A 26001-nucleotide genomic window follows, 5' to 3' on the forward strand; every position below is an offset into this window, starting at 1 on the left:
TTCCATTGCTACTTTCCCTGATTAGTGATGAGATTGATCATGTTTTTGCATGTTATATCCATTTTTATTTCTTTGAATGTTTTATTCTGATTCTTTACCCATTTTTATTGTTTTAAATTTTTTTGTTGTTGGTTTCAAAGTTTTGAAAAAGGATTTGGACATTAACAGTTTTGTCATAAATGTCACTATTTTGTCATTCTGTCATTTGTCTTTTTTTTTTTAATTGATATATCACTGTCACATTGTTTACATTTTGGTGCTGTACATGCTTTGAGTTTGAAGACATGTACAGTGACATATATCCATCATCATACACAGTAGTTTCACTGCCCTGAAAGTTCTCTGTGTGCCACCTGTTCATTTTTCCCTCCCCAACCCTTGGCAACCGTGGATCATCATGCAAGTAGTGAGAGTGTTAGCTGCTCAGTCGTGTCCAACTCTTTGTGACCCCGTGTACCCACCAGGCTCCTCTGTCCATGGGATTCTCCAGGCAAGAATAATGGAGTGGGTAGCCATCCCTTCTCCAGGGGATCTTCCCAACTCAGGGATTGAACCTGGGTCTCCCACATTGCAGGCAGAGTCTTTACCATCTGAGCCACCAGGGAAGTCCCTAAATGTTGGGGTATGTAGTCTGCCAGGCTCCTCTGTCCCTGGACTTATCCATGCAAGAATACTGCAGAGGTATGGTAGCCAGTCATTCCCTCCTCCAGGGTATCTTCCTGACCTAGGGATCGAACCTGGGACCTCGTGGATTGTCGGCAGATTCTTTACCATCTGAGCCATCAGGGCAGCTCTAAATGTTTATCTGAGGGTCTCAGTATGTCCACTCTTTTATTCCTATTATAGGTTACTTGAGTTTTCATGTTCTTTGCTGTTATGTCTGGCTAGAAGTTTATCAATCTTATCATTCTCTAAAAGAATCAGCTTTTGATTTTATTAATACTGTCTGTATTGTTACTGTTTTTAATTTCCTTTATTTCTATTCCTACCTTTATTATTATTATTTTTCCTTATGTTAGCTGTGAGTTTAATTTGCTTTTCTTTCTAGTTTCTTAAGGTGTAAGCTTAGGTTATTTATTTTAGATCTTTATTTTCTTCTTATAACAGCTTGTAATGGTGTGAATTGCCTTTTGAACACTATTTTACCTGCTTCCTGCAAATTTTGATACGTGGTATTAAAAATTTTCATGTTTACTTAATTTGCAATATTTTATATTGACCCATGAAATAATTTAGAAGTGGGTGCTTTCATTTCCAAATATTAGGGGTGAGATTTTCCAGATATATTTTAGTTAATTTGTGGTTTAATTTTGTTATGAGGACATAGTTTGCATGATTTTCATTCTTTTGAACTTTTTAGGGTTTGCTTTATGGCCTAAAGTATGGTAAATGTTCCATGTGCCCTTAAAAGGAATGTATATTTTCTGTGTTGTTTTTTTTTTTTAATAAATGTCAATTAAGTCAAAGTGATTCATAGTGTTTTTAAGGAATTTGGTATCCATATTGATTTCATCTTTTCTTATTCTGTTAATTACTGAGAGTAATATTGAGGTCTCCAACTATAATTGTGTATTTGTCTAATTCTTCCAGTTTTCTGTTTTTGCTTTGCATATTTGTAACTGTTGTTAAGTGTATAAATCTTTTGTATTGTTGTATATTCTTGGAGAATTGACTCTTATGTGATGTTCCTGTTTGTCTCTAGTAATATTCTTTGTTTGGAACTCTACTTGTTTGATATTAATATAACTCTCAAGCCTTGTTAATTTTTTCATAGTATATATTCTTATCATTTAACTTTTAACCTATGTCTTTAGATTGAAAGTAGATTACTTAGAAACAACATATAGTGGAGTCTCACTTTTTAAGATCAAATTCAATATTGTCTTTTAGTTTGATGTTTATGCCCTTTGCATTAATATAATTACTTATATAATTGTATTAAAATATTGTTATTTTATGTTCACCTAATCCATTGTTTCACTTTTCTGCCTTCTTTTGGGTTAAAATTTTCAAAAAAGTTTTAGCATTTCTCATGATTCTTTTTATCTCTGCACTTATTTATCAGTTCAGTTCAGTCACTCAGTCGTGTCCAACTCTTTGTGACCCCATGGACTGCAGCACGCCAGGCCTCCTTGTCCATCACCAACTCCTGGAGTTTACTCAAACTCATGTCCATTGAGTTGGTGATGCCATTTAACCATCTCATCCTCTGTCATCCACTTCTTCTCCTGCCCTCAATCTTTCTCAGCATCAGGGTCTTTTCCAATGAGTCAGTTCTTTGCATCAGGTGGCCAAAGTATTGGAGTTTCAGCTTCAGCATCAGTCCTTCCAATGAATATTCAGGACTGATTTCCTTTAGGATGGACTGGTTGGATCTCCTTGCAGTCCAAGGGACTCTCAAGAGTCTTCTCCCACACCACAGTTCAAAAGCATCAATTCTTTGGCAATTATTTATATCTCGTGTTTATTTATAAAACTACTTGCACTAAAGTTTGCATTCCGTGTCTTTACTCAGTTTACTTTTATATAACTTACCCTGCTTCATTGCAGTTTAATGACCTTACAATAAGATATTCTTATTTTCCTTCTGCCTTTGTCCTATCGTTGTCATACATATTACTTGTACATATGCCATGAACACACAGTGCATTGCTGCTGTTTTTACTTGAGATAGTCATTTAACTTTAGAGCAATTCAAGGTAAGGAATTTACTTTCATGTATCCTATTTCCAGAGCTCTGTATTTCTTTGCGTAGATCCAAGTTTCTGTCTAGTGATTATATTCCTTCTATCTGAGAAAGTCCTTTAACATTTTTTGTAGAATAGGTCTGCTGGAGATTCATTCCCTAGTTTTTTTCTGATAAATTCTTCCTTTTTCATCTTTGAAAGATACTTTGGCTGGGTATCAAGTTCTTGATTGACCATCATTTTTTTTTCCATCACCTTCAAGATGTTATTTTACTGTGCTCTCATGCATGGTTTTTGATAAGAAGTCTGAAATGGCTCAGATGGTAAAGAATTTGCCTGCAGTGCAAGAGACCCAGGTTGAATCCTGGGTTGGGAAGATTTCCTGGAGAAGGAAATGCAATCTATTCCAGTATTCTGGAAAGTCCTGTGGACAAAGGAGCCTGGTGGGCTACAGTCCATGGAGTCACAAAGAGTCGGACATAACTGAGCAACTAACACTTTACTTTTTTCACTGTAATGCTTATTTTTGTTCCTTGGTATGAAATATGTCTCTTTTGTACTGAGTGCAAGATTTTCTGATTGTGTTTTTTTGCAGTTTCAATATGATACAAGTTGGTATATTGCTTCGTATTATATCGCTTTCTTTCGGGTATGGAGGGGGTAGTATTTATGTTGCTCAGTGTTTTCTGAACTGTTGGATTAGTGGTTTGATACTCTCGTCAAGTTTGATAAACTTTGGCTGTTCGTTTTTCAAATATTTCTTCTGCCTATTTCCCCTTTCTTTTCCTCCGGGATCCCACTGACATGTGTCAGACTATTTTATATCATTCTTAGATGCCCTGTTTTTTTCCCTTATTTTTTTTCTTTGTGTTCCAATTTTGTTAATTTCTATTGACTTACCTTCAAGTTTTCTGATTTCCTCCCTCAGCTTTGTTAAATCTACTGATCAGTCTATCTGATCTCTTATTATTTTGTTGATTTCTAGCACTTTTGCTTGATTATTTCCTTCTATCCTTGCTTGTAATTTCCTTGTATCCACTGAGTTTTTCTCTCTGATTCTGCATTGTTCATCTTTTCCATTAGAGCTGGTGACTAGTGGCGTCACTTGAGGTGATCAAATTCAGTCTTAGATTCATCACTGATCAAATTCAGTCTCCTTCTACAAATACCTGAGATTTGGGGCTAAGTTGTTTTTCCCTCAATATCTATTGTGTGGTGAGTTCTAGGCAAGTTATGAACATGGGTTTGTCTGGATTTTTGTTGTTCTTCTTGTTGTAAAGCAGTGAGCTGGAATTTCCTTATGGAACTCCCGTTATGTGTGTATATTATTACTCTTAATTGTGTTACACAGGTTCCTTGGGCTCTGTTTATTTTCCTTTATTTTTTTCATTTGTGCTTCTCAGACTGGACAGTTTACGTTGAATTATCTTCAAATTTGCCAACTATTTCTTCTGCTTGTGCACATTCTCTACTGAAACTCTCTAATGAATTTTTCATTTATGTCGTTGTGCTTTTTGTCTCCCACATTTCTTAGGTTCTTTTTTATAATTTCTGTGTCTTTTTTGATTTTTCTATTTGTTAAGCCATTGCTGTCCTAGCTTAGTTTAACTCTTTGTCCATAGTTTTCTCTACCTCTTTGAGCCTACTTAAGACTGTTGATGCAAAGCCTTTGTCTAGTGAGTCCAATATCTTTCCTTCCTTAGGGAAGATTTCTGTTAATTTATTTTGTGAATGGTCATATTTCTTGTTTCTTTGAATGTTTCATAATTTTTCTTGAAGAATAGACAGTTTGAACATTATAATGTGGTAACTCTGGAAAGTAGGCTTTCCTCACTTCTAAGGATTTGTTTTGTTGCCCATTGTGGACTCTTGCTAGTTGTTTAGAGGCTTTTCTAAACAGTTTTTATAAAGTCTGTATTCTTCATCATGGATGGTCTATGAAATCTGTTCCTTTAGCATATGTTAAGCTAGTGGTGACAGATTTCCTTGCATGCCAGGAGAAGTTAACAAAGAACAGAAATAAAAGAAGAAGAGAGGAATTGAGGGAGGGAGGGAGGGAAGAAAGAAGGAAGAAAGGAAGCCTCAGATTGGCTCTGTATTGGGACATTCTTTCAATACTCAGCCAGGCCATTTACAACTCTGCCTTAGTCTTCACTTCCTGTATGCATGAACGCTAGAGATTAGCCAGAGGCGAAAGTTGTAGGGCCATCCTTGGTCTTTTCTGAGCATGCAGCCTGCCTTGGGAATGTGTGTAGCTTTCTAAATTTCTTGGTACAGTCAGGGTTTTTTGAGTGCCTTAACTTCCCAAGAAAACTCTCCATCTTTTCTTCCCAGGACTTCGTACTTTGTTTTCTCAACTGTATTCTTTTGTCGCAGTTGGCAGCCGATGTTGCAATCTTACATTGTTCTGAAAGAATTAGTCTGCATAAATGTTTTACCAACCTGAATAAGTTTCAAGCAAAATAAAAACAAGTGCTTATGTCGGTTCTTCATGTAGCCCCTAGACAGGTTAGAACAAACACAGTTCTTTGAAGGAAAGGTTTGCTCTGCTCCTTCCAGAACCAAGGACCATGGTTCTATATTGGGAATGTGGGCTGCTTTATTTAAGACCGCTGCTGAGCTGGGGAATGGGTGGGGCAAGGGTAAGGTAAAAAAATGACAAAAAAACCTTTCCTACTTTTTGAGTTGGGTTTTTCTTGATTCACCATTCAGTTTGGTTGTTACAAACCGTGTTTTCCAGAATTCTAGAAAAATTGATTCTGATGTTTTGCTTGATTTTTTCAGTGTTTCTGTAGAGAAACAAGCCCTCAGGGCTGCCTACTCTTCCATTTTTTGCTCTTTATTTCAGGAATCAGTTTCTGAATATCAATGAGTGCAGCATTTTTACATTTTCTGGTTTACTAATTTCTACTTTGATATTTATGCCTTTCTCTTTCTTCCCAGGAGAGTGTGTTTCTCTCCCTGATTACTTACGGCAGATGTCTAACTCCTTCCTTCTTTCCTTCTGCTGCCCAACTGTTGATTTTCTGTGTCCCCATTTTTTTGATTTTTAAAAAAATTGTTACTGTAGTTATTTTCTTAGCTCTTTATTTGATGGTTACTTAGGGCCATTGTTTCACTTATAAGTGATTGGGACTTATTTTTTAAATGTGTTATCTACTATATTAGCATTTTGTGTATTTACAGATCATAGTTCATAAATACCTTCTTTTTTGACATTCATTAGAGGATTTTTCCTCTGATATTTTAGTATTTAATTGATTTTGATGTGTTCTATGGATGATTTTCTTGAAATTTTGTCAAGTTTATTTTGTTTACAAATTATGCAGTTAAAAGTTTGTGTTCATTCAAATATATGCAATATTTACTTGATCAACCATCATATTTATACATCAGATTCTTTATGTCCATGTTTTTCATCTGCTTGATCTATTTTAGCCTGAAAGTATTGAGTTTAAGTTTTTCAGTTCAGATTATTTCTACCAGTTTTCTGTTGAATTTTTAAAAGTTACTTTTTGATCTGCTATCTGACACAGAAAAATTCATGACTATTATGTATTTAGTATTTTTTAATTAAAAAAAACTTCCTTCCTATTTAATGTGTTTTTGCTCCTCACATTTTACTTTGATATTCTTTACAAAATTTGATCTTGCCTAATATATTTTTGTTATTTCTTTTAACTTTTCTCACTAAGTGAATAAGTGTATATAATGAGTACTTGAAATTGTTAGGTTTTATGATTGTTGTTACCATTATTTGGACGCTTTTTAAAGTTTTAGTGTAACCTGCAACTGTACTTAAAAACAGGCTTGAAATAATTATAGATTTTCACAAATCTATAGTACAGAGTTTCCATATACCCCTTAACCAGTTTTCATAATTATTTACATCTTACACCATGTGCATTTATAACAACTAAGAAATGAGCATTGGTGTTACACTGTAAACTAACCTTCAGACTCTCAGGATTTCACTAGTTTAGGGATAGGTTACTCACTCCAGTATTCTTGGGCTTCCCTGGTGGCTCAGATGGTAAAGACTCTACCTGCAAAGCGGGAGACCTGGGTTCGATTCCTGGGTTGAGAAGATCCCCTGGAGGAGGGAATGGTTACCCACTCCAGTATTCTTTCCTGGAGAATCCCCGTGGACAGAAGAGCCAAGAGGGCTACAGTCCATGAGGTCGCAGAGTCAGACACGACTGAGCAACTAAGCACAGCACAGCCGTGTTTTCCATGAGTGTCTTTTTCTGTTTCAGGATCCAGTCCAGGATACCACGTTGTACTTAGTTACTGCTCTCCCTCAGTCACGTCCATCTAAGGCCATATTTTGGTTTTTTTATATTTTGTAACCTTGACACTTCTCTAGGATACTGGTCAAGTATGTTGTAGAGTTCCCTCAGGTTGGATTTGTCTGCTGTTTAATCAATAGGTTATGGGTTTTGGGAGATTATTCCACAGAGAATAAGTGGAATTCTTCTCAGTGAATCAGATCAGACTTCTGTGGCATCAACATGATTTATCACAGGTGATGTAACCTTGATCACTGATGTGGGCCAGGTTTCTGCACTGTATAGTTACTCTTTTTTCTTTGCATACTTTTTTTTGGGGGGGGTGGTTTAATTGGAGGGCTGTTAAAACTGCTGTGGTAGTTGGGGGAAATATTTTCAGGCTATGCAGATATCCTGTTTCTCTTTAAAATTTTACCCACTAATTTTAGCATCCATCTGTGGATCTTGTTTGTAGCAATTATTACTGTGGTGCTCTAATGATGATTTTTCTATTTCCCTTATTCTTTTTACATTTATTATTTCAAATTGTTCTATGAGGAATATTTGTCCCTTATCCTCCACTTGTTTAGTTCAGAATCAGCAAACATTTTGTGCAGTGGACCAGATAGCAATTATTTGGGGCTTTGTGGGCCACACAGTTTCTGTTAGACAACTAACTGCCCTTGTAGCATGAAGCAGCCATAGTTAATACATAAATGAGTGGGTGTGGTATGTTCTTAAAAACAGACCCTGGACCAGATTTGGCCTGCGACCAATTCTGATAATTAATTCACTTATTTATTTCAGGTGGCCTCATGGGTATTTATTTCATTCTTTTAGGTTATGAATGTAGTACTACCACTATTTGCTTTTTTCAAACTGTTCCAGCCACTGGGCACTCTTTCAGTTTCAGTTGGCTTCTTTGGCATTTCCTCATCAGTTGGGCTTTATTGATTGATTAAACCCTATCTTATTTTCTGGCATTATGAGATCCTCCAGACTCTTTTTTAAAAAAAAAAGGTTTATTTTTTATTTTGTGCCCTAACGAACAAGATGTCTTCTTCCTTTCTTCTCAGCTGAAGGTCCACTTGACTGGTGTTAGACTTCTTAAGTTCACATTATTTATGCTTTCAACTTGTGTACCATTTTGGATGGGGGAAGGCTGGGGTGTGAGTTGGGGAGTTTAACTTTTTGAAATCAAGAAAGTTTGCAAAAATAGAAATTAAGCTGATTTATTCTCAACCTTTGCTTCCCCTAAAAGAGATCTTTTTTTGACATGCAGACTCAAGATACAGAGATGTCTCTTGTTATTCCTTGTTAGTGTTCTTGTCTTATTTTGATTTTTTTCTCTTTGCCAGGCTTACATTTCTTGGATCTCTGTTAACCCTCCTATATGTCTACTCTCATTTTCCTCAATATTTTCTTTAAAAAAGCTCTGTGTCCTTTTCTTCTGCATTCTTGGAGAGTGTTTCGAGTATGTTGTCTACATCACTGATTTGATTTTCTGCTTGTTGGCTCTGTCCTTTCCTGGTTCCAGTGGGAATTTTATTTCTTTGCTGGCATTTTTTTCCTTTGGCTTCCTTACATTCTTTCTTATGTAAATGAGTCTTCTTTCATTTCAGTTCCCTTCTCAACCTATGGATTTCATCATCATCATTTATCTTTTTTCCTTTTTCCTTACTCTTTTTAAAAAAGAGGTCATATTTTCTATAGTCTTTGAAATCACAGCACAAATGCTATCCAAAAATATACAGTAGTACTTCTAGTGTAATGTTCCTGAGAATTTTTAGTTATGATCGTGTTCTGATTGGTTTTAGAGGTTTTTATAAATACATTACCAGTTTTTGTGTGTGTGCTCTTGATCAAAGAGGAGTCTCTGGTTTAGTGTTTTCCAACAGAGTGGGTGTGGGAATTCCTCTTGGTCCTCTCCTCACTTAGATGCTGTTGAGTCCCCCATTCTGACCCTCACCCAGAAGCCAGCTTGAACTGTATGGCTCTGAGCTGAACTTCTGCCTCTGTTTCCTTAGTGTAGTTCAGCTGCAGGACATGCTGCCTGTTGGTACTGCCTTATTCACTGATGAGATCATCTGAAACAACCACAGTCTTCTAAACCTGGTACAGTCCATACCTAGTAGTTTGCAGAACTTACTCCATCTTAATTCTTCCTGAGGACTTCACGTGTGCTCGTGTGCTCCGTCACTTCAGTCATGACCAACTCTCTGTGACCCTATAGACTGTAGCCCACCAGGCTCCTTTGTCCGTGGGGTTCTCCAGGCAAGAATACTGGAGTGGGTTGCCATGCCCTTCTCCAGGGGATCTTCCTGACTCAGGGATCGAACCCGGGTCTCCTGCATTGCAGGCAGATTCTTTACCCTTGATCCACCAGGGAAACCCAAGGACTTCATCCCTCATGTCAGATGATGGGCGCCTGTGCCATTCTACCTCCAAGGCAGTTGTCCCAGGATACTGAAAGGGTGCAGATGGAGAGACCCTTGTAGTTGTTGAGTCTGAGGTCCAGGATTCTGGAAATGTCCAGGGATGGCTGCTCTGGTGCATGTGTGGGCAGAGAGCCCAAGTGGACATCACCTTCCTTTATTCCTTTTTGGCCTGGCTCTTTGCGTTCAGAGGTCAAGATGTACTAGTAACCCACAGTTTCTCAATCCAACCCCATCTGGCGTTCCTTTAAGAGTCTGGAAAGGTGAGAAGGAGGGGGCATAAGGGGCGTCTCTTTAGAAGTCTGGACAATCTGATCCTGTATTCCTGAGCAGTTGTCATTTTATGTCCTCTTTTGGTTTGGTGGGAAGCTGGGAGAGGGAAGATGACTGATAATTGTTTTATTTCCCTTTGAGTTGATGGAGCATGGGAGCAGGAAGGGAGGGAGTCCCACATGGCGTGCTGGGGACCCCAGGAGAGACAAACTCAGGAGGCCACTACTCTTTATTGAGGTACAGTTGATTTACAATGTTGTGTTAGTTTTAGGTGTGCAGCAAGGTGATTCACTTATATGTATATATCCTTTTTCAGATTCTTTTCCACTATAGGTTATTATGAGATATCAAATATAGTTTCTTGTGCTATATAGTAGGACCTTGTTGTTTATCTGTTTTATTTATAGTAGTGTGTATCTGCTAATTCCAAACTCTGAATTTATCCCTCCTTCCCACCTTTCCCCTTCAGTTCAGTTCAGTCGCTCAGTCATGTCTGACTCTTTGCGACCCCATGAATCGCAGCACGCCAGGCCTCCCTGTGCATCACCAACTCCCAGAGTATACCTAAACTCACGTCCATCGAGTCGGTGATGCCATCCAGCCATCTCATCCTCTGTCATCCCCTTCTCCTCCTGCCCCCAATCCCTCCCAGCATCAGAGTCTTTTCCAATGAGTCAACTCTTCGCATGAGGTGGCCAAAGTATTGGAGTTTCAGCTTCAGCATCAGTCCTTCCAATGAACACTCAGGACTGATCTCCTTTAGAATGGACTGGTTGGATCTCCTTGCAATCTAAAGAACTCTCAAGAGTCTTCTCCAACACCACAGTTCAAAAGTATCAATTCTTCGGTGCTCAGCTTTCTTCACAGTCCAACTCTCACATCCATACATGACCACTGGAAAAACCATAGCCTTGACTAGACGGACCTTTGTTGGCAAAGTGGTGTCTCTGCTTTTGAATATGCTATCTAGGTTGGTCATAACTTTCCTTCCGAGGAGTAAGCGTCTTTTAATTTCATGGCTGCAGTCACTGTAACCATAAATTTGTTTTTTATGTCTGTGAGTCTGTTTTTGTTTTGTAAATAAATTAATTTGTGTTATTAATGTTAGATTCCACATATAATTGATATCATTTGATATTTGTCTTGGTGTGACTTTCTTCTCTTAGGGTGGTAATCTCGACGTCCATCCATGTTGCTGCAAATGGCATTCTTTCTTTTTTATGGATGAGTAATATTCCATTGTGTGTGTGTGTGTGTGTGTGTGTGTGTGTCTCCGTCTACTTTATCCATTCATCTGTTGATGGACATTTGTTTCCATGTCTTGGCTATTGTAAACAGTGCAGCCATGAATACGTGCTGCCTGTATCTTTTCAAATTAGAGTTCTCTTTAGAAGGCCGCTTTTAAGCCATGTACAGCTGCTGTAAGTTTTCTGGGACCTGGCAGGAGTTGGGGGAGCATCAGCAGCTACAGACACAGCATCAGCCTCAGTCAGGTTGGGCTCACTGAGTAAGGGTGGGGAGTGGATATGGTGTCATCACTGAAAGCAGGGGGTCTGGAGCCCAGACGTTCCGGACCAAGTCTTAGCTGTCCACTGCTTGACAGAGGTGGGGTCTTGGTCAAAGTCTTTAACCTCTGGGTGCCTCAGTTTTTCCTTTTATAAAAAAGAGGATAAAGTTACCTACCTCGTTTGGATATTTTGACGATGAAATGAGTTAATACATACAGTGTTAATCTGCTATGCAACGATTGCGTATGACAGTGGCTGGCGCTTGGTCAATGCTGAGTGAGTGTTAGGTGCTGCTGCTGTGATTTGGTCCACCTGCCCGTGGGCAGCAACTGTCCTGCTGCCCGGAGAGGCCTCTCAGTGTCCAGATTTTCTCCGTCTCTGAAGGTCCCTTTCCTTCTTGGAGGAGCCTCCCTGCCCATCCGATTTGAAGTAGCCATTCTTGTCACAGCCCCTTTCTCTCCACCGTCAGAGCACTTTTCATAGTTATTACCCCCGAGACTCTGTGCCGCCCGCTGAAGCGCTCTCCTTCCCGCAGCCTGTGGGCACCGTCCTGGCGGTCTGCGGGTTCGCCAGGGCCTGCGGGGCCTTGTGTGTGGACTCATTAGAGTGTGGGGTGAGCGACTTCACGACGCCGTCTTCTTCCTCGGTGCCCATCGCTTTGCTTTACTGGTCCACATGCTTGGCAACTGCTTGCTTGGTTCCAGGGGCTTCCCACCAGTGAGGTGTAGCCAGTGGCCAAGAACTCCTGCTGAGGAGTCGGACAAACTATGGTTCCAGTCTTGGCTGACTGCCTGCTGACCGTGTGATGGAGGGAAAGTTATCTATACCTGCTGAGCCTCAACTTCCTCAGCTGTCAGTGGTGAGAATGCTCCTTAGGGGAAAGCTCGGGTGGAAAGGTGAAATCTAACGCCTTTTAGGTTCTTAGCACAGTTCCTGGCATGTTCACTTAGCATGTACCACTGAAGGTGACTGGCATCCTCCTGTTCCTAATGACACTGCAGTGCTGGTAATAACTGCCTCAAAATTTCCCTGCCCCCACCTGCAGTAGAATATCATTTGTATCAGCTGGGATCACAGAGGGGAAATGTTAATTAATGATTTGGTTGAACTCCAAGGAATCGTTCAGGGCCTCAGATTGTTTACCTTTGAAAATAGAGGGTGGCAGGTGTGTGGGTACGCGCTTTTTTAATAGTGTTCATGCACTTGTAGGTAGGGCTTCCCCTGTGGCTCAGCTGGTAAAGAATCTGCCTGCAATGTGGGACACATGGGATTGATGCCTGGGTTGGGAAGATCCCCTGGAGACGGGAAAGGCTACCCACTCCAGTATTCTGGCCTGGAGAATTCCAGGGACTGTATAGTCCATGGGGTCACAAAGAGTCGGACACGACTGAGTGACTTTAACATGCATTGGTAGGTAACTGCAGGTTCAGGGAATTGACAATTGTGTCCATTTAGAAGGTGAGCTTCAGCTAGTACAGGAGGGCTGTGCAGGTAGGCTGGGGATTCAGGAGCAGAGCTGCCAGCACCTGAGGGCTCAGGTTTCTGTTTTCAACAGGTGCAAGGAGTCAGGGACAGTGGAGGAGGCTGGGGGATCTTCAGGGAAAGAGATTTTCCAGAGAGAATGTTGCAGTCATTTAACACTCAAGTCCTAAATAACGTGGGCTTTTGTTATCCACAGAACAGATTAGCTTTCTGGTTCTATTTGAGGCTTTCCTGAGAAGAAGAGGAAAAGAGGGTCAGAAAACCTGTACGGGGATGTAAAGAAGGAGATTAGGTCCCAGAAGATGGTGCATTCAAAGTCTCAGGGGGTGTCTGGGGGCCAGATTTCCTATGAGCGCCTCGTGGGCATTTTGGGCTTTCAGAAAAAGCAGTTGCTTCTCTAAACCTGGGGAAAAAAAACTGTTTTTTTTTTTTTTTTTTTTACAAAGTGTGTAAACTGTGGAACTCTTGTCACCTGAAGCTTTGTACTTCTCAGAGCAGTTCCACTCATCTTGAAGTGCTTTGTGATTGATGTTCAAGACACTTTACTTTCTCATCACACCTCATTCCTTTTAATTCTCCCAACAACCTTGCGGGAAGCTCTTCTTCTTCTTATTTCTATTTCTGTTTAACGGATGGGGACAGGGAGGCACAGAGAGGTTAGGCAACTTGCCCAGGGTCACGTATATACAAAGTGGAAGAGCCAATAGTTTTTTTCCTGCACATCAGGCTAGTAATGATCCCGCTAATACTGCTCATTGTTGGTATTGGGTTAAGGTAAGTAGAAATGACTTTCAGGTCACCCAGTAGCTTTCTGGATAGGACCAGAGGTGGAAGCAGTGGCCTTTCTGTCCCCCATAAATTAGCCAACTGTGACTGAATCCTCCAGTAACCAGGAGGGAAGGAAACCAGCTGCTCTCCCAGTGTGGCCACAAGTAGGCGTGTAGACACTGCACCCTTGCTCACTAAAGGCTTCTTGAGCCTCTCTCCTCTGCACGGCATCTCCTCTACTCAGAAGGACTTACCTAAGAGGTGGACTCTCCTAGGGAGGAGTTGAATACCCTCAGGATGTCTATTCTGCTGGGTGGGGACACATTGTCTTTAGCTACTACCCAGGTTTGCATTCACAGGAGGATATGCAAGGTGAAGTGACCTTTACCCTGGAATGCTAAACACCTTATTTGTATATTCTCCACGGTTGCCCTAGGTGGTGGGTGCTGTTATTTCCCTCTTGCTAGGCAAGTCATCTGAGGCCCAAAGAGATTTAGTAACTTGATCAAGAACACATAACTCCTTAGAAGCTTTAAACCAGATAGTCTTGCTCCATAGCCTGTATTCTTAAGTACTATACTAAGCTCATCTGATGAGTGTGAGCCATCCATTCATCCACCCATTTATTCCTGAACTCACCTCTCTACCTGCCCTTTCACCCATCCCCCATCCCCCATCCATCTAGTCATTTGTCCATTTATATATCTTTCCATCACCTGCCCATCTCACTATCCTCCCATCTGTCTATCTATCCATCCATCCATCCATCCACTCATCCATCCCACTATCCACCCATCCATTCATTCATTCAAGCATCCATTTTTCCATCCATCCCATTATCCACCCATCTGTTCATTCATCCATTCAACCATCCATCCATCCATCCATCCACCTACCTACCAACCATTGTATTGGCTGTTTGTCTAGCATGGTTTTTCTGCTTCATCCTGGGGAAGAAGTTTCTCCATCCTGGAGGTCAAGCATATGCTTTCTGAAGCTGGAGACCTCCATGCCCACACAAATGCCTTAACTCATAGCCCTTAGACATATCTGGGCTTCCTCCTGACACCCCTAGGCTGGCCTTCTCCAGAATGCTGCTCTTTCCAGCAGTGCCATTCTGCTTGTGCACTTTCCTCCCTCTGTAAACTTGCAGAGGATTTCCCCTTCAAAGTCCTACAAATGTGCAAAGCTGCAGGCTCCTCCACAAACACTCCCAACTTTCTGCAACATTATCACAAATGAATACCCAGCTAGCCCCATTCCTTGACTCAGAGATTGAAAGTTTGATTAGTTTGGCATGATTTTACTTTTTCAAGCTATTATAGAGTTTGTGTGATACTTCTAAAAATTATATAATCAATCCAAAACAGATGTTCACAGCGCATTTTAGAAGGAAACAAATTTTAATAGAAATAGGCCAATTTGATTTGAGATGAATCAATTAAGGAAACAATTTAAATTGTCTATGAAGAAGCAGTATTATAAAGAGGCAATATGGTCTAGCTATTAAGATATTTATTAAGTGCAAAGCAATGAAAGTCATTTAATTATTTTGCATAGCTTCTGTTACACCCAGATATTGGGAAACAATCTCACTTTTCAGAAATTTTCACTTCTTATTATGGAAAATTTTAAACATAAAAATTCTAATATGCAAACATAAACAGTTGAAAATGAACCCACATTTACCTATTACCCATCTTTAACAGTTACCAGCTCTAAGTGTAACCACTTTCCCCCTCTCATATTGTTGGGTTTTTTTTCCTATGAATTCTGAGAGCACACCCTCACTTATTACTTTCTTTGGGTCAAAGTTCCATCCTATAAAATTACATTGACATTGAAATATAATAAACATTTGAATGTAATAGTTTACTTTTCCTTTGAAATTTAGCTCTTTTTGGTAGAGCAATGGAATTTTTTTTTTTTTTTTAGTTAAAAAATTTCAAACCTATAAAGTTGAGAGAATAATAAATAAACCCTCGTATACCCTTCACCTCGTTCACCAGTTATGAGCCTTGGGACTGGCGTTTTGTAAGTGTGCTTTCCCATGATAATACTTGAAGACAGAGATTCCCTTGCCTTTGATGGTAAATAGAGAGAGTAGTACATGACTTGAAAACCAGATCTACGTTCGGATCTCACCTCCACCATCCCTAGCCCTGTGTTGCAGGCCGGTTGCCTCATACTTAATTCCTCATCTATCAAATGGAGCAGTAATAATGTACATTCTGGGGGGTTATGCAAGGTACATACCATCACCTTGCTTGACAGTTGTACCTGTTATGTTGCAGCTAGGGGAGCCAGCTAGGGGGACATTGGGTGTCACTGACTCCAGGCAGTTTTGGTCAATGTGGAAGATTTTTATAGTTGAGAGATTTGGTACGGCCTAGTGAGTAAGAAAATAAATATGGGCTGAGAGTGGTTCATATTCCCAGTTCTGCTCTTACCAGCTTGGAACTTAGTTGACTGACTTAATCTCTCAGCCCCATTTTCCTCTCTGTAAAGTGGGGATAGGAGGAACACCTACAGCATTGGGTTATTGTTCGGAGAAAATGAAATGAAAGCATCCATGCCCAGCAGTTAGTAGCGTCTGTCTCCTCGCACATGCCCAGCAAACATTACTAATCATTAGTATTATGATAAGTAAGGACACATTAGCAGAGTGGGTGGAAAACCCACACCAAATTGGTCTTTAAAAGTCTGATTCCAGTTTTGTGCCACAAAAAGAATAAAGACCTTCCGTGAATGCTCACAATGCGATTTTGAGCTAGGGTAAGCCTTGGGGACTTCCTGGGTGGTCCAGTGGTTAAGACTTTGCCTTCCAATTCAGGGGGTGCATGTTCGATCCCTGCCTGGGAGTTGAGATCTCACCTGTCTCAGGGCCAAAAAAACCGAAAACGTAAAACAGAAGCAGTATTGTAACAAATTCAATGAAGATTTTAAAAATGGTCCACACCCAATCTTTAAAAAAGAAAAAGAGCAAGCCTTGGACAGACAGGTAGAGGCAACCAGCCAGGCGTGGCATCATGCAGTTGTCATGGGAAACAACCGCACGTGTGCCTTTGGTTCCCTTCAGCGATCTCCTGAAATGAACCAGCCTTCTTGAAGGCTCCTGGGAGGGTCAGCCTCCTGGCCCCCCTAGCCAGGATGGACACCTCTGTCCTTGTGTTGTTCTTGTGACCTAGCAATGATTTGATTTTTTTTTTTTTTCCTTCTCTCTCTCTCTTTCCTGATTCTCCTCCCGCATCCCAGGTCGAAAGGATTGTAGACAAGAGGAAGAACAAGAAGGGAAAATGGGAGTACCTGATCCGGTGGAAAGGCTACGGGAGCACGGAGGACACTTGGGAGCCCGAGCACCACCTGCTGCACTGTGAGGAGTTCATCGATGAGTTCAACGGGCTGCACCTGGCCAAGGACAAGAGGCTCAAGTCGGGGAAGCAGCCCGGCGCCTCCAAGCTCCTGCGGGACGGCCGAGGACCCTCGGTCGAGAAGCTCCCCCACAGGCCCTCAGACGCCGGCAAGAGCAAAGGGACTTCCCACAAACGGAAGCGGGTCAACCCTTCCCTGTCCAAGCCCAAGAAAGGCTATTCAGCCAAGCCCCCAGCGAGCGGGGACCGGGCCGCCAAGACGGTGTCTTACAGGACTACCCCCAGTGGCCTGCAAATCATGCCACTGAAAAAGGCACAGAATGGCATGGAGAATGGGGATGCTGGCTCCGAGAAGGACGAGAGGCCCTTTGGAGACGGGTCCCACCAGCCTGACCTGGATCTGAACGACGTGGGCGAGCAGGACCTGGGCGACTGCGATGGGAGCCCCGCGGTGCTGGCGGAGAACGGGCTGGGTATGTGGCTGCTCCTCCTCTCTGATGGGACTTTGCGGGCAGCCTGGGGAAACACAGGACCCCTGCCCTGGCTCTCTTACCTGGGGCCCTGCAGGCTCAATCCCTTGCCCTTCCCGGACGCCTATGTAGGTGGGGGAGGCCAAGCCACTGACGCTCCGGCCAAGGCCAGTCCCAGGTCCAGCATCCCCAGCTGCCCTCGGGGACACCCGAGGCCATGGTAACTGCTCTGGAGGCCCTGCCCTGAGGGCAGCTCAGAGTCCCTAACCCCCAGAACCTGAGATTCATTTACCCCGGGGCCAGTGTCTCTCTGGGGCTCACATGCCTCCCAGGGCCCTTGCTTTCAATCTCATTGTGAACCCAGCACCATAGCCCAGAGAGGTGGAGTCTGGGCCAGGGGCTGCTCCTCCTTCTCAGACCCAGTTTGGACTTGGAATTCCCCAAACTGGCCCTTCAGCTGGAACTCCCTGCCCCCATCTCTCGCTAATATGCATGATCAGCTCCCCGGTCTGTATTAGGTCCCAGAGGCTGCCTGGACCCCTGCCTAGGCTCCTTTGGCTTGGTGCCTTCTTGCCCTTCTTGGTGCCTGACTTGCCTCTTGCAAGTCACCCAGCAAAGATGCTGGAATCCCCCCTCCCTCTGACCAAGGCCCCATAGGCACAACTGGGGAAAGAGGAGACAATGACCCAGGTTTTTCAAGCTCTCGAGTCTGACATTCCCCCAGTAATCACATGGTTTCCCAACTGAGTCCTCAGTGGCCACGTCTTCCAGGTGAGCTGTCTGCACTTGTTACCTGCCTTGCTTCATTTCTCAGATATCTGTGTGTCCACGTGGTGAATTTTTGTCTTTAGCCACCAGGACTCCAGGCCTTAGGACGTCAGGAAATCCTGCAACGGGTGTGGACAACCTGCGCCCAACACAGTAGGGCCCTCTGATGCCCCGGGTGGAACTGGAGTGCGGGTGGGCAGAGGGTGTCAGGAGGCAGGTGGGATAGGCTGGGAGAGTTCCCAGAAGGATGTGGTGACAAGGCACGTTACGGGGATAGTGATGTCAGAGTTCAGGACGCTCAGGGTGTTCGTGGCTGGGAAGAGCGTCCTCAGGGACTCTCCGCAGGGGGGAATCCAAGCAATCCGCTTTTGAGGTCCCTGTTTGTCCAGAGAGAGGAATTTCACCCAAACAGGATTGATTTAGCAGTCTCTGCCCCAGATTGACTCACGTTTCCGTCTGGGGATCCCTGATGCTGACATGACTCTGCCTGCTAGCATATGGAAAAGCTGTTTGTTTTAAAAAATCCATCTCTCGGGGAGGAGTGGGCTCGTGTGAATGAGGCCTGGCACAAACACCGGTGTTTGACGTTCCCGTGACAGTCGCCAGCAGTGGAGGGATTCCCCGTCTCGGGCAGGGGAGCCTTGGCGGCTCCTCGGCTGGAGGCCCAGGGGCTTGGCAGTGACTGCCGGCGCCCTGGCTGGTAGCGGCACCCCGCCCCCCCGCCCCCCTGCCCTGCTCAGGAGGGGGCCGCCCTGAGAGCAGGGTAGGGGGGCAGTGTCAGGGAGGGCTGTATACTGACTCCAGCCGCCAGACCACAAGGTGGAGGGACTCCAGGCCTGTGGAGGTTGTGATAAAGGCTTGCTTCTCCTTCAGTGCCCCTTTCCAGAGGCGGCGTGGCTGCCAGCTGTATGCACTCCGTCCTCGGGTCTGGTCGATACCACTTGATTCAGGATGGGGCACGGTACCCCGCCACTGGGGGAGACAGACGAGGACAAGCCTGCCGGCCCTACTGGTGGCCTCGTTGATGCTGAGTGCCTCTCTGGGCCTTTCTTGTTTCTGATCCCTTCTTGGCCTTATTTATTCCCAGTGTTGAACATTCTGTACTCCACTCGGGCCCATGCCTGCATAGAGAGGAGGAAGTCACTTGCCTTTCTCTTGTTTGGTTTTGAGTGTTCCCAAAAGGTCCTTTGGCTTGATCGCATCCTATAATATTGATGTCCTTCGGGTTCACGTAAGGCTGGGGCAGTGGTCCTCAAAGTCACGTGTGTAAGATTCCCTGGCACTTTCTTAAAAGGCAGGTCCCATAGAGTCTGATTTCCTAAGTCTGGGGTGGAGCCCAGAAGGTGGGTCTTTAACAAGCACCTCCTGGTGGCTCTCCTGCATTTTGGGGACCTGCTTTGTGGTAAAATGGGGTGGCAGTTATGTTTCACATCAGCTCTCAATTTACTTTTTGTTCTTCACAAGAGTTGGTCACTGTGCTAGGTGCTTGGAGGTTAGGGCTGTGCCTTTTGAAACTTAGAGCCTGCTCTCCAGTAAGTTGAAACTGGGTATCTCTAGGTCGTTGTTGAGAAGACTCCTGAGGCTGACATGCTGGTAGGAATAGCACGTTTGTTACATAGATGGTGTGCCTTTCTGTACCTGGGTTGATATCTCCAGTGGTCAGTGGGGTGATAAATGCCCAAGCCCTGGTCAGCCGTTAACACTCTAGTTAGAGATAGCATCATATCCAGGTTTTGGAGTAACTGGGAAGAGGAAAAGACTGAGAATCCTCACCAGAGAGAGAGAGAGAAATTGTGAGGTTTGGAGTTCTTGAAGAAGACCCGAGACAGGAGGTTGTGTGGTTCCAGAACTTTCCAGCCAGGGGTCAGAGGTATAGTCAAGCAAAACATGAGTCCACTTATGTTTTCAGGCAGAGGGAAGCCTTGGTACAGCCAGTGTCCAGGCCCACATGGACCCTGAATGTTCTTCTTCCTCCTCTTCCCCAGCCCTGCCTTCTCTGACCACATCCACCACTGACCCAGAACCCCAGGGGCACAAAGAGGGGGCAACAGGGTTTTCAGCACAGAGGGGCCTCATATTTGCCTGGCAGAAGATGGGGAGATCCTGGCCACGCTTTCCCAGCATTTGTTTTGGGGGAGGGCTGTTGCTTTTTATATGATTTCAACTTCTCTTTGGTGAATTAAGGTTTTGCATACAGAAAAGCAACTTATGTAACACGTTACTCATTTACTGCTGACTTCCCCGATCTGAGCTGTGGGAACAAGTGCTAAATTGGGGCTCTAGCGGGTGGTGCTTTGGTTTCAGACAGCATTTTCCCCAGCAATGTTTGTGAAGTACATGCAGGGGCCCAGGACAGCTTTTGCTTCTGATTTTTTTCCCGTAATGACAAATGGCTCTGTGGTCCAGATACCATCTGCCTCAGTGTCCCTTTGGGAGCTTGTTAAAAATGGTCTCTACGCCCATCAATGAATCTCAGGGGGCGGAGTGTGGATTGTGTCTTTTAAATGCTGCATTTTCACAGCCATGGTGTATACAGCAGTTCTCACAGAAGCGTTTGGTTGTAGTGATGAATGGTTCATAGTCCACGTCCTTTGTTGGTAGATTCAGAATTACTCCTTGAATTTTAAGCTTGTAAGTAGGAATGTGATTTAGTTCTTTAAAGGTTTAAAACCTGAAATAACGTCTCCTTCTTGCTCATACACTCTTTACCAGGCATCTCTCTCTCTCTTTTTCACTCTTTTTTTTCCTAAAACAAACCTGTTTCATCCATACGGAAAAGCTGTTGGATTAGTGAACTCCCCCTGTAGTCTGGTCCAGAATTAGTTAGCACAGTTTCATCAAAATACGCCAAAGCATCAATTGTGTCAGATTCTTTGAGACCCCGTGGACTATAGCCTACCAGGCTCCTCCTCCTTGCCAGGTTTTTCCAGGCAGGAATACTGGAGTGGGTAGCAATCCCCTTCTTCAGGGGATCTTCCTGACCCAGGGATTGAACCCCAGTCTCCTGCATTGCAGGCAGATTCTTTACCACCTAAGCCACCAGGGAAGCCCAAAGCATTAATACTTGACAGATTCAGATGAGCCTGTAACCTGTGGACACATCCCTGACTCTGAGCCCGAAGCACAGCACACAGGTGCCTGGTGTTCCCCGAATTTCCGTGAAGCCAGTGAGTTTTCACTGTTGACGCTGACCCCGTGGCCCCGTGTTCACGTTTCTCTGAATTTTGGGGATCACCGTCCTCGCTTCCTGATGACTGTCTTCTGTAGCACAGGCGCTGCGTCTCAGATGCCGCCTGATTCAGTGTTTGCAGAACTGTTCCCATCATTGAATGAGTCATCCCACACAAACGCACAACATTTGCCGTCTCTTCTCCATTGATCTTGTAAAATTATCTCAGCTTTCACTTCTACCGTGTTTGTTTATCTCTCCCTACTCACTCTCTCACCACGATTATCGTTTTTCCTTTTATTGATCCTCGTGGAGTGACTGTGCTTTAAAAGCACTTCAGAACTAAACTCGAACAGAGGAAGTGCCCGGTGACTTTCAAGAACCCTGGGCTCTCAGGTGTGGAGCTGGCATCGGGATCCACTGGCTGCTGCTATTGCTGCTAAGTCGCTTCAGTCGTGTCCGACTCTGTGCGACCCCATAGACAGCAGCCCACCAGGCTCCCCCGTCCCTGGGATTCTCCAGGCAAGAACACTGGAGTGGGTTGCCATTTCCTTCTCCAATGCAGGAAAGTGAAAAGTGAAAGTGAAGTCGCTCAGTCTTGTCTGACTCCTAGCGACCCCATGGGCTGCAGCCTACCAGGCTCGTCCCTCCATGGGATTTTCCAGGCAAGAGTACTGGAGTGGGGTGCCATTGCCTTCTCTGAAAATCCACTGGAGGGCGTGTTAAAACACGATTACGGCACCTACCCCTACTGATGTAGCCGCTGTGGCAGAGAGCCTGAGACTCTGCATTTCTAGCAAGTTCACAGATCCTGTGGCTGGCTCAGGGACCCTGCTTTCAGAACCACCGGTCTGAACGAGTAAGCACCGAGACGACTGGGAACGCCAGCTGGTGGTACCGGGAAGCTGAAGCGCTTTTGCTCTGGACCTCGAGTTTGCCTTCGTGAGAATTCATAAGGTGAAAGTTTGTGGAACAAAGTTGTTGAGTCGAAAGTCTTACCATGTGGGAACTTCCCTGTCTGGCCTCGGAGTGTACGAAGTCCTTTCTGTGGTCCTCACAGCAGCCCTGAGTGGCAGCTGTGGTTAATCTACCCATTTTTCGGAGGAGGAGACTGAGGTTACAAGTGCTCAGGTTGGCACTAGGAGAGAAATCCAAGCAGGCCGACTCCAGAGCTAGTCCCTAGATCACCGCTCAACTGGCTCCCAGGCAGTACAAGGCAGTTCCTGGTCACTGATAAAAATACGCTCTGACGGGGGGCCCTGGAATGTTGGTGGGGCAGAAGCCACTTGGACTCATCCTTGTTGTTTACTCATGGATGGATGTAATCCTTCTAAGCCTAAGAAACTGAGGTTAACTATGTGCCATTCAACTTGAAGAGCTTCCCTGGTAGTTCAGCTGTGAAGAGTCCACCGGGCAACACCTGAGCCGTGGGTTTGATCGCTGAGTCGAGAAGATCCCCTGGAGAAGGAAATGGCAACCCACTTTGATATTCTTGCCTGGGAAAGCCGGTGGACAGAGGAGCCTGATGGGCTACAGTGCATGGGGTCTGCATAGAATTGGACATGATTTAGCAACTAAATGGCAACAATATTCAATTTCAAACCCAGGAGCAAGTGGTCAATTTCTTTAAAAAGATACAACTTAAGCAAACAGACTCACAGATGACTAGAAAACCTGAATAAGGGGAATGGCTTTTAAATTCCAGTATTAAATCAGTCATTCCACGTCCCTCACAAAAAGAGAGAAGAAGGCACACAGGACTCAGGTGGTTTTACAGGCAAGCCTACAATGGCACCCCACTCCAGTACTCTTGCCTGGAAAATCCCATGGATGGAGGATCCTGGTGGGCTGCGGTCCATGGGGTTTCGAAGAGTCGGACACGACTGAGTGACTTCACTTTCACTTTTCACTTCCATGCATTGGAGAAGGAAATGGCAACCCACTCCAGTGTTCTTGCCTGGAGAATCCCAGGGACAGGGGAGCCTGGTGGGCTGCCGTCTATGGGGTCGCACAGAGTCGGTCATGACTGGAGTGACTTAGCAGCAGCAGCAGCAGCAGCAGCAGCAGCAGCAGCTTCCCAATATTCTACAACAGAAGCATCTCTCATACCCAAATGGTTGCAGAGAAAACAGAAAAATAGGAAACACCCCAGCTCCTTTGATGAGGCCGGCATAACCTGGGTTTCCAAAGGGACAAGGAAGGGAGGAACAAGGAAAAGTAGAGGCCAGTTTCACTTAAGGATATAGTGATAAAGTCCTGAATAACGCCCCCACCCTGGGCTTGTCACGGTTCCCTGATACTTCCTCAAAGTTGTGACTGTTCCAGAAAGTCCTCACTCCATGCTCTGAACTCGACCCCAGTTCATGACCTTTAGAATCACCACCGCTTCTGGAGGTGCCCAGCTTGTCCCGAGATCCTGAGTGTCAGAGGCAGAGGCCCCGAGCCATCTCAGTGAATCACAGGAAGTCCGAAGAGGGTGTCCACACGGGGCCTCTTGTGAAGGCAGGTATCCGTCTTCCTGGGCACAGCTGTTCCTTTAACATACTTCAGACACCCACTCCCAGGCCAGCAGACTTTGACCAGCCTTGTTGTTTTTACAAAAGTGGGTCATTTTCCAGACATATAGCAGCCACTAGAGCCTAAGGGATTCTTACGTTTTGTCTTTCAAAGCGTGGCAAGTGAGCGACTTGTGCGAATGAATGAACTTAAAACCCTTTTATGGGTAATGTGTGCAGACCCGTCCAACTTGGCTACTGCCTCTGAGTGGAAAGTGCCTGACTGTGATGGAAAATCTGACTGTCGGCTTGACCCACGGCAGATCCAAGGGGGAAATCGACTCTCCCGGTTGGCTCCCCAATCCCGGGTTTGATTTTGGCATCCAGAGGAGGCCGATGGAATCTTGACCACTGTCAAGACTTGGAAATCGACTAATCACTTTCACTGCCAGCTCAGATGTTTTCCTCTCTCAACCACCTCAAAAAAGAGTCCTTAGAATTGTTTCCGAGTCCTATTTATCAGTGGTGAACCAAAGAGGGTGGGGTGGGGAGTGGAAGTCCCCTGCTGCCCCGCCAGGCACAAGCTGTGAGGGGTACCTTGTCGGCAAAGGGTCTCAAAACAGTGGTAAAATTTGGTTTGCAGATGTTGGTGAAAAGCTAGTAGACCCCCAGGGACCAGGGCTGCAGCTCCACCCATCCCCCCAGCTGGCCCTACAAAGACCATCCTGATGATGCAGTGCTGGGCTCCACGGTAGTAGAAGCCTTACTGTTTGTGTTTGATGAGTGCCTGTCATTTAATCCCCTCATTGGCTCCCTGACTTAGCAACTGGACAACATAGCAACATAACAAGCTTAGCTATCATCAGCCTTGCTTATAGATGGGGAAACTGAGGCTTGGAGGGGTGCAGACATGGAGTGCCAATGGGAGGGGCTGGGTGGGGCCTTAGTGCCAGGTCTGGCAATGCTGAAGTCCTCAGAGGTCTGTGACCCATTTTTACAAAAAGGCATTACAGGGATTTAGGTTCAAACCAGCAAGCTTCCCCAGGGTCTTAGGGCAGTGTTCTGGCCAGCATCCCTGGACCTTCCTATGAGACATCTTCAGTGGTTCCAAAGATGCTGGCTCAGCATTCCAGGGGGATGGAATTGTCAGTCCTGCATGAGGATTTTCCACTAGGCTTAATTTTTTTTAATTTTATTGGAGTATAGTTGATTTGCCGTGTTGTGTTAGTATCAGGTATACAGCACAGTAATTCAGTTATACATATATTTATTCTTTTTCAGGTTCTTTTCCCATATAGGTTTTTACAGAATATTGAATAGAACTCCCCGTGCTATACAGCGGGTCCTTGTTGGTTATCTGTTTTATATATAGTACTGTGTGTTTGTTAATCCCAGGCTCCTAATTTATTATTTCCCTCCACATTTCCCCTTTGGTAACCATGAGTTTGTCTTTGAACTCTCTAAGTCTGTTTCTGTTTTGTAAATAAGTTCATTTATGTCTTCTTTTTTTTTAAACCTCTATTCTTTATAGTAAAAGACACACACATACATACTCACAGCTCTTCTAGGGAATTCCCTTAATTATCAAAGTTCATTTCAGGGCTAGAAGAATTGGCATAAAATGAAAGTTAACAGTGTCCATCAGCTGATGAAAGGGTAAACAAAACTTTTTATGTTCAGACAATGAAATGTTATTCAGTCATAAAAGGGAATGAAGTGCTGACACGGTTACAATGTGGATGACTCTTGAGAACACGAGGCTGAGTGAGAGAAGCCGGTCCCAGAAGATGACTTACTGTAGGACTATTTGCTAGGTCCAGAACAGGCAAATCTATAGAGACAGAAAGCAAATTAGTGGTTGCCAGAGGCTGAGGAAATGAAAGGGAGGGGAAATGCCTGCCAATGGGTACAGGGCTTCTTTTGGGGGCGATCCACATGTTCTCGAATTCGATTGAAATGATGGTTGTGCAACTCAGCAAGTGAACTTAGGAATCACTAAATTGTATACTTTGGATGGGTGAATTTTATAGTATGTAAATGATATCTCAAAACAGCTAGTGCTGACCACGTGCCTGGGAGCCCTGAGTGCTGTCTGCAGAGACATGCCCCTTTGCCACCCCAGGAAACTGGGGCTAAAGCGCAGCTCTCAGGCATGTCCAGGTGGAGCTGCAGCACAGCCACAGCGCGACTCCCAGACCCCAGACCCCACCTACGAAATGCAGGTGCTCTTAGTGGAGCAACAGCCCGAATGATTTTCCTGTGGCTGCTGTAACACGCTGAGTGGTTTAAAGCAACACACATTTACAC

General features: G+C 44.3%; 1 protein-coding gene across 1 annotated transcript in view; it reads left to right on the forward strand.

Annotated features, from left to right (window-relative positions):
* The window catches only part of CDYL2 (chromodomain Y like 2), a 169600-nt gene that overhangs the window by 94248 nt on the left and 49351 nt on the right, over positions 1–26001 (forward strand). Inside the window, exon 2 of the mRNA XM_027513957.1 lies at positions 16677–17265. Within this exon, the coding sequence (XP_027369758.1) occupies positions 16677–17265 (589 nt within the window). The remainder of the gene's footprint in view (positions 1–16676; positions 17266–26001) is intronic.

The sequence above is a fragment of the Bos indicus x Bos taurus genome, chromosome 18 (assembly GCF_003369695.1).
Source record: "Bos indicus x Bos taurus breed Angus x Brahman F1 hybrid chromosome 18, Bos_hybrid_MaternalHap_v2.0, whole genome shotgun sequence".
Lineage (NCBI taxonomy): Eukaryota > Metazoa > Chordata > Mammalia > Artiodactyla > Bovidae > Bos > Bos indicus x Bos taurus.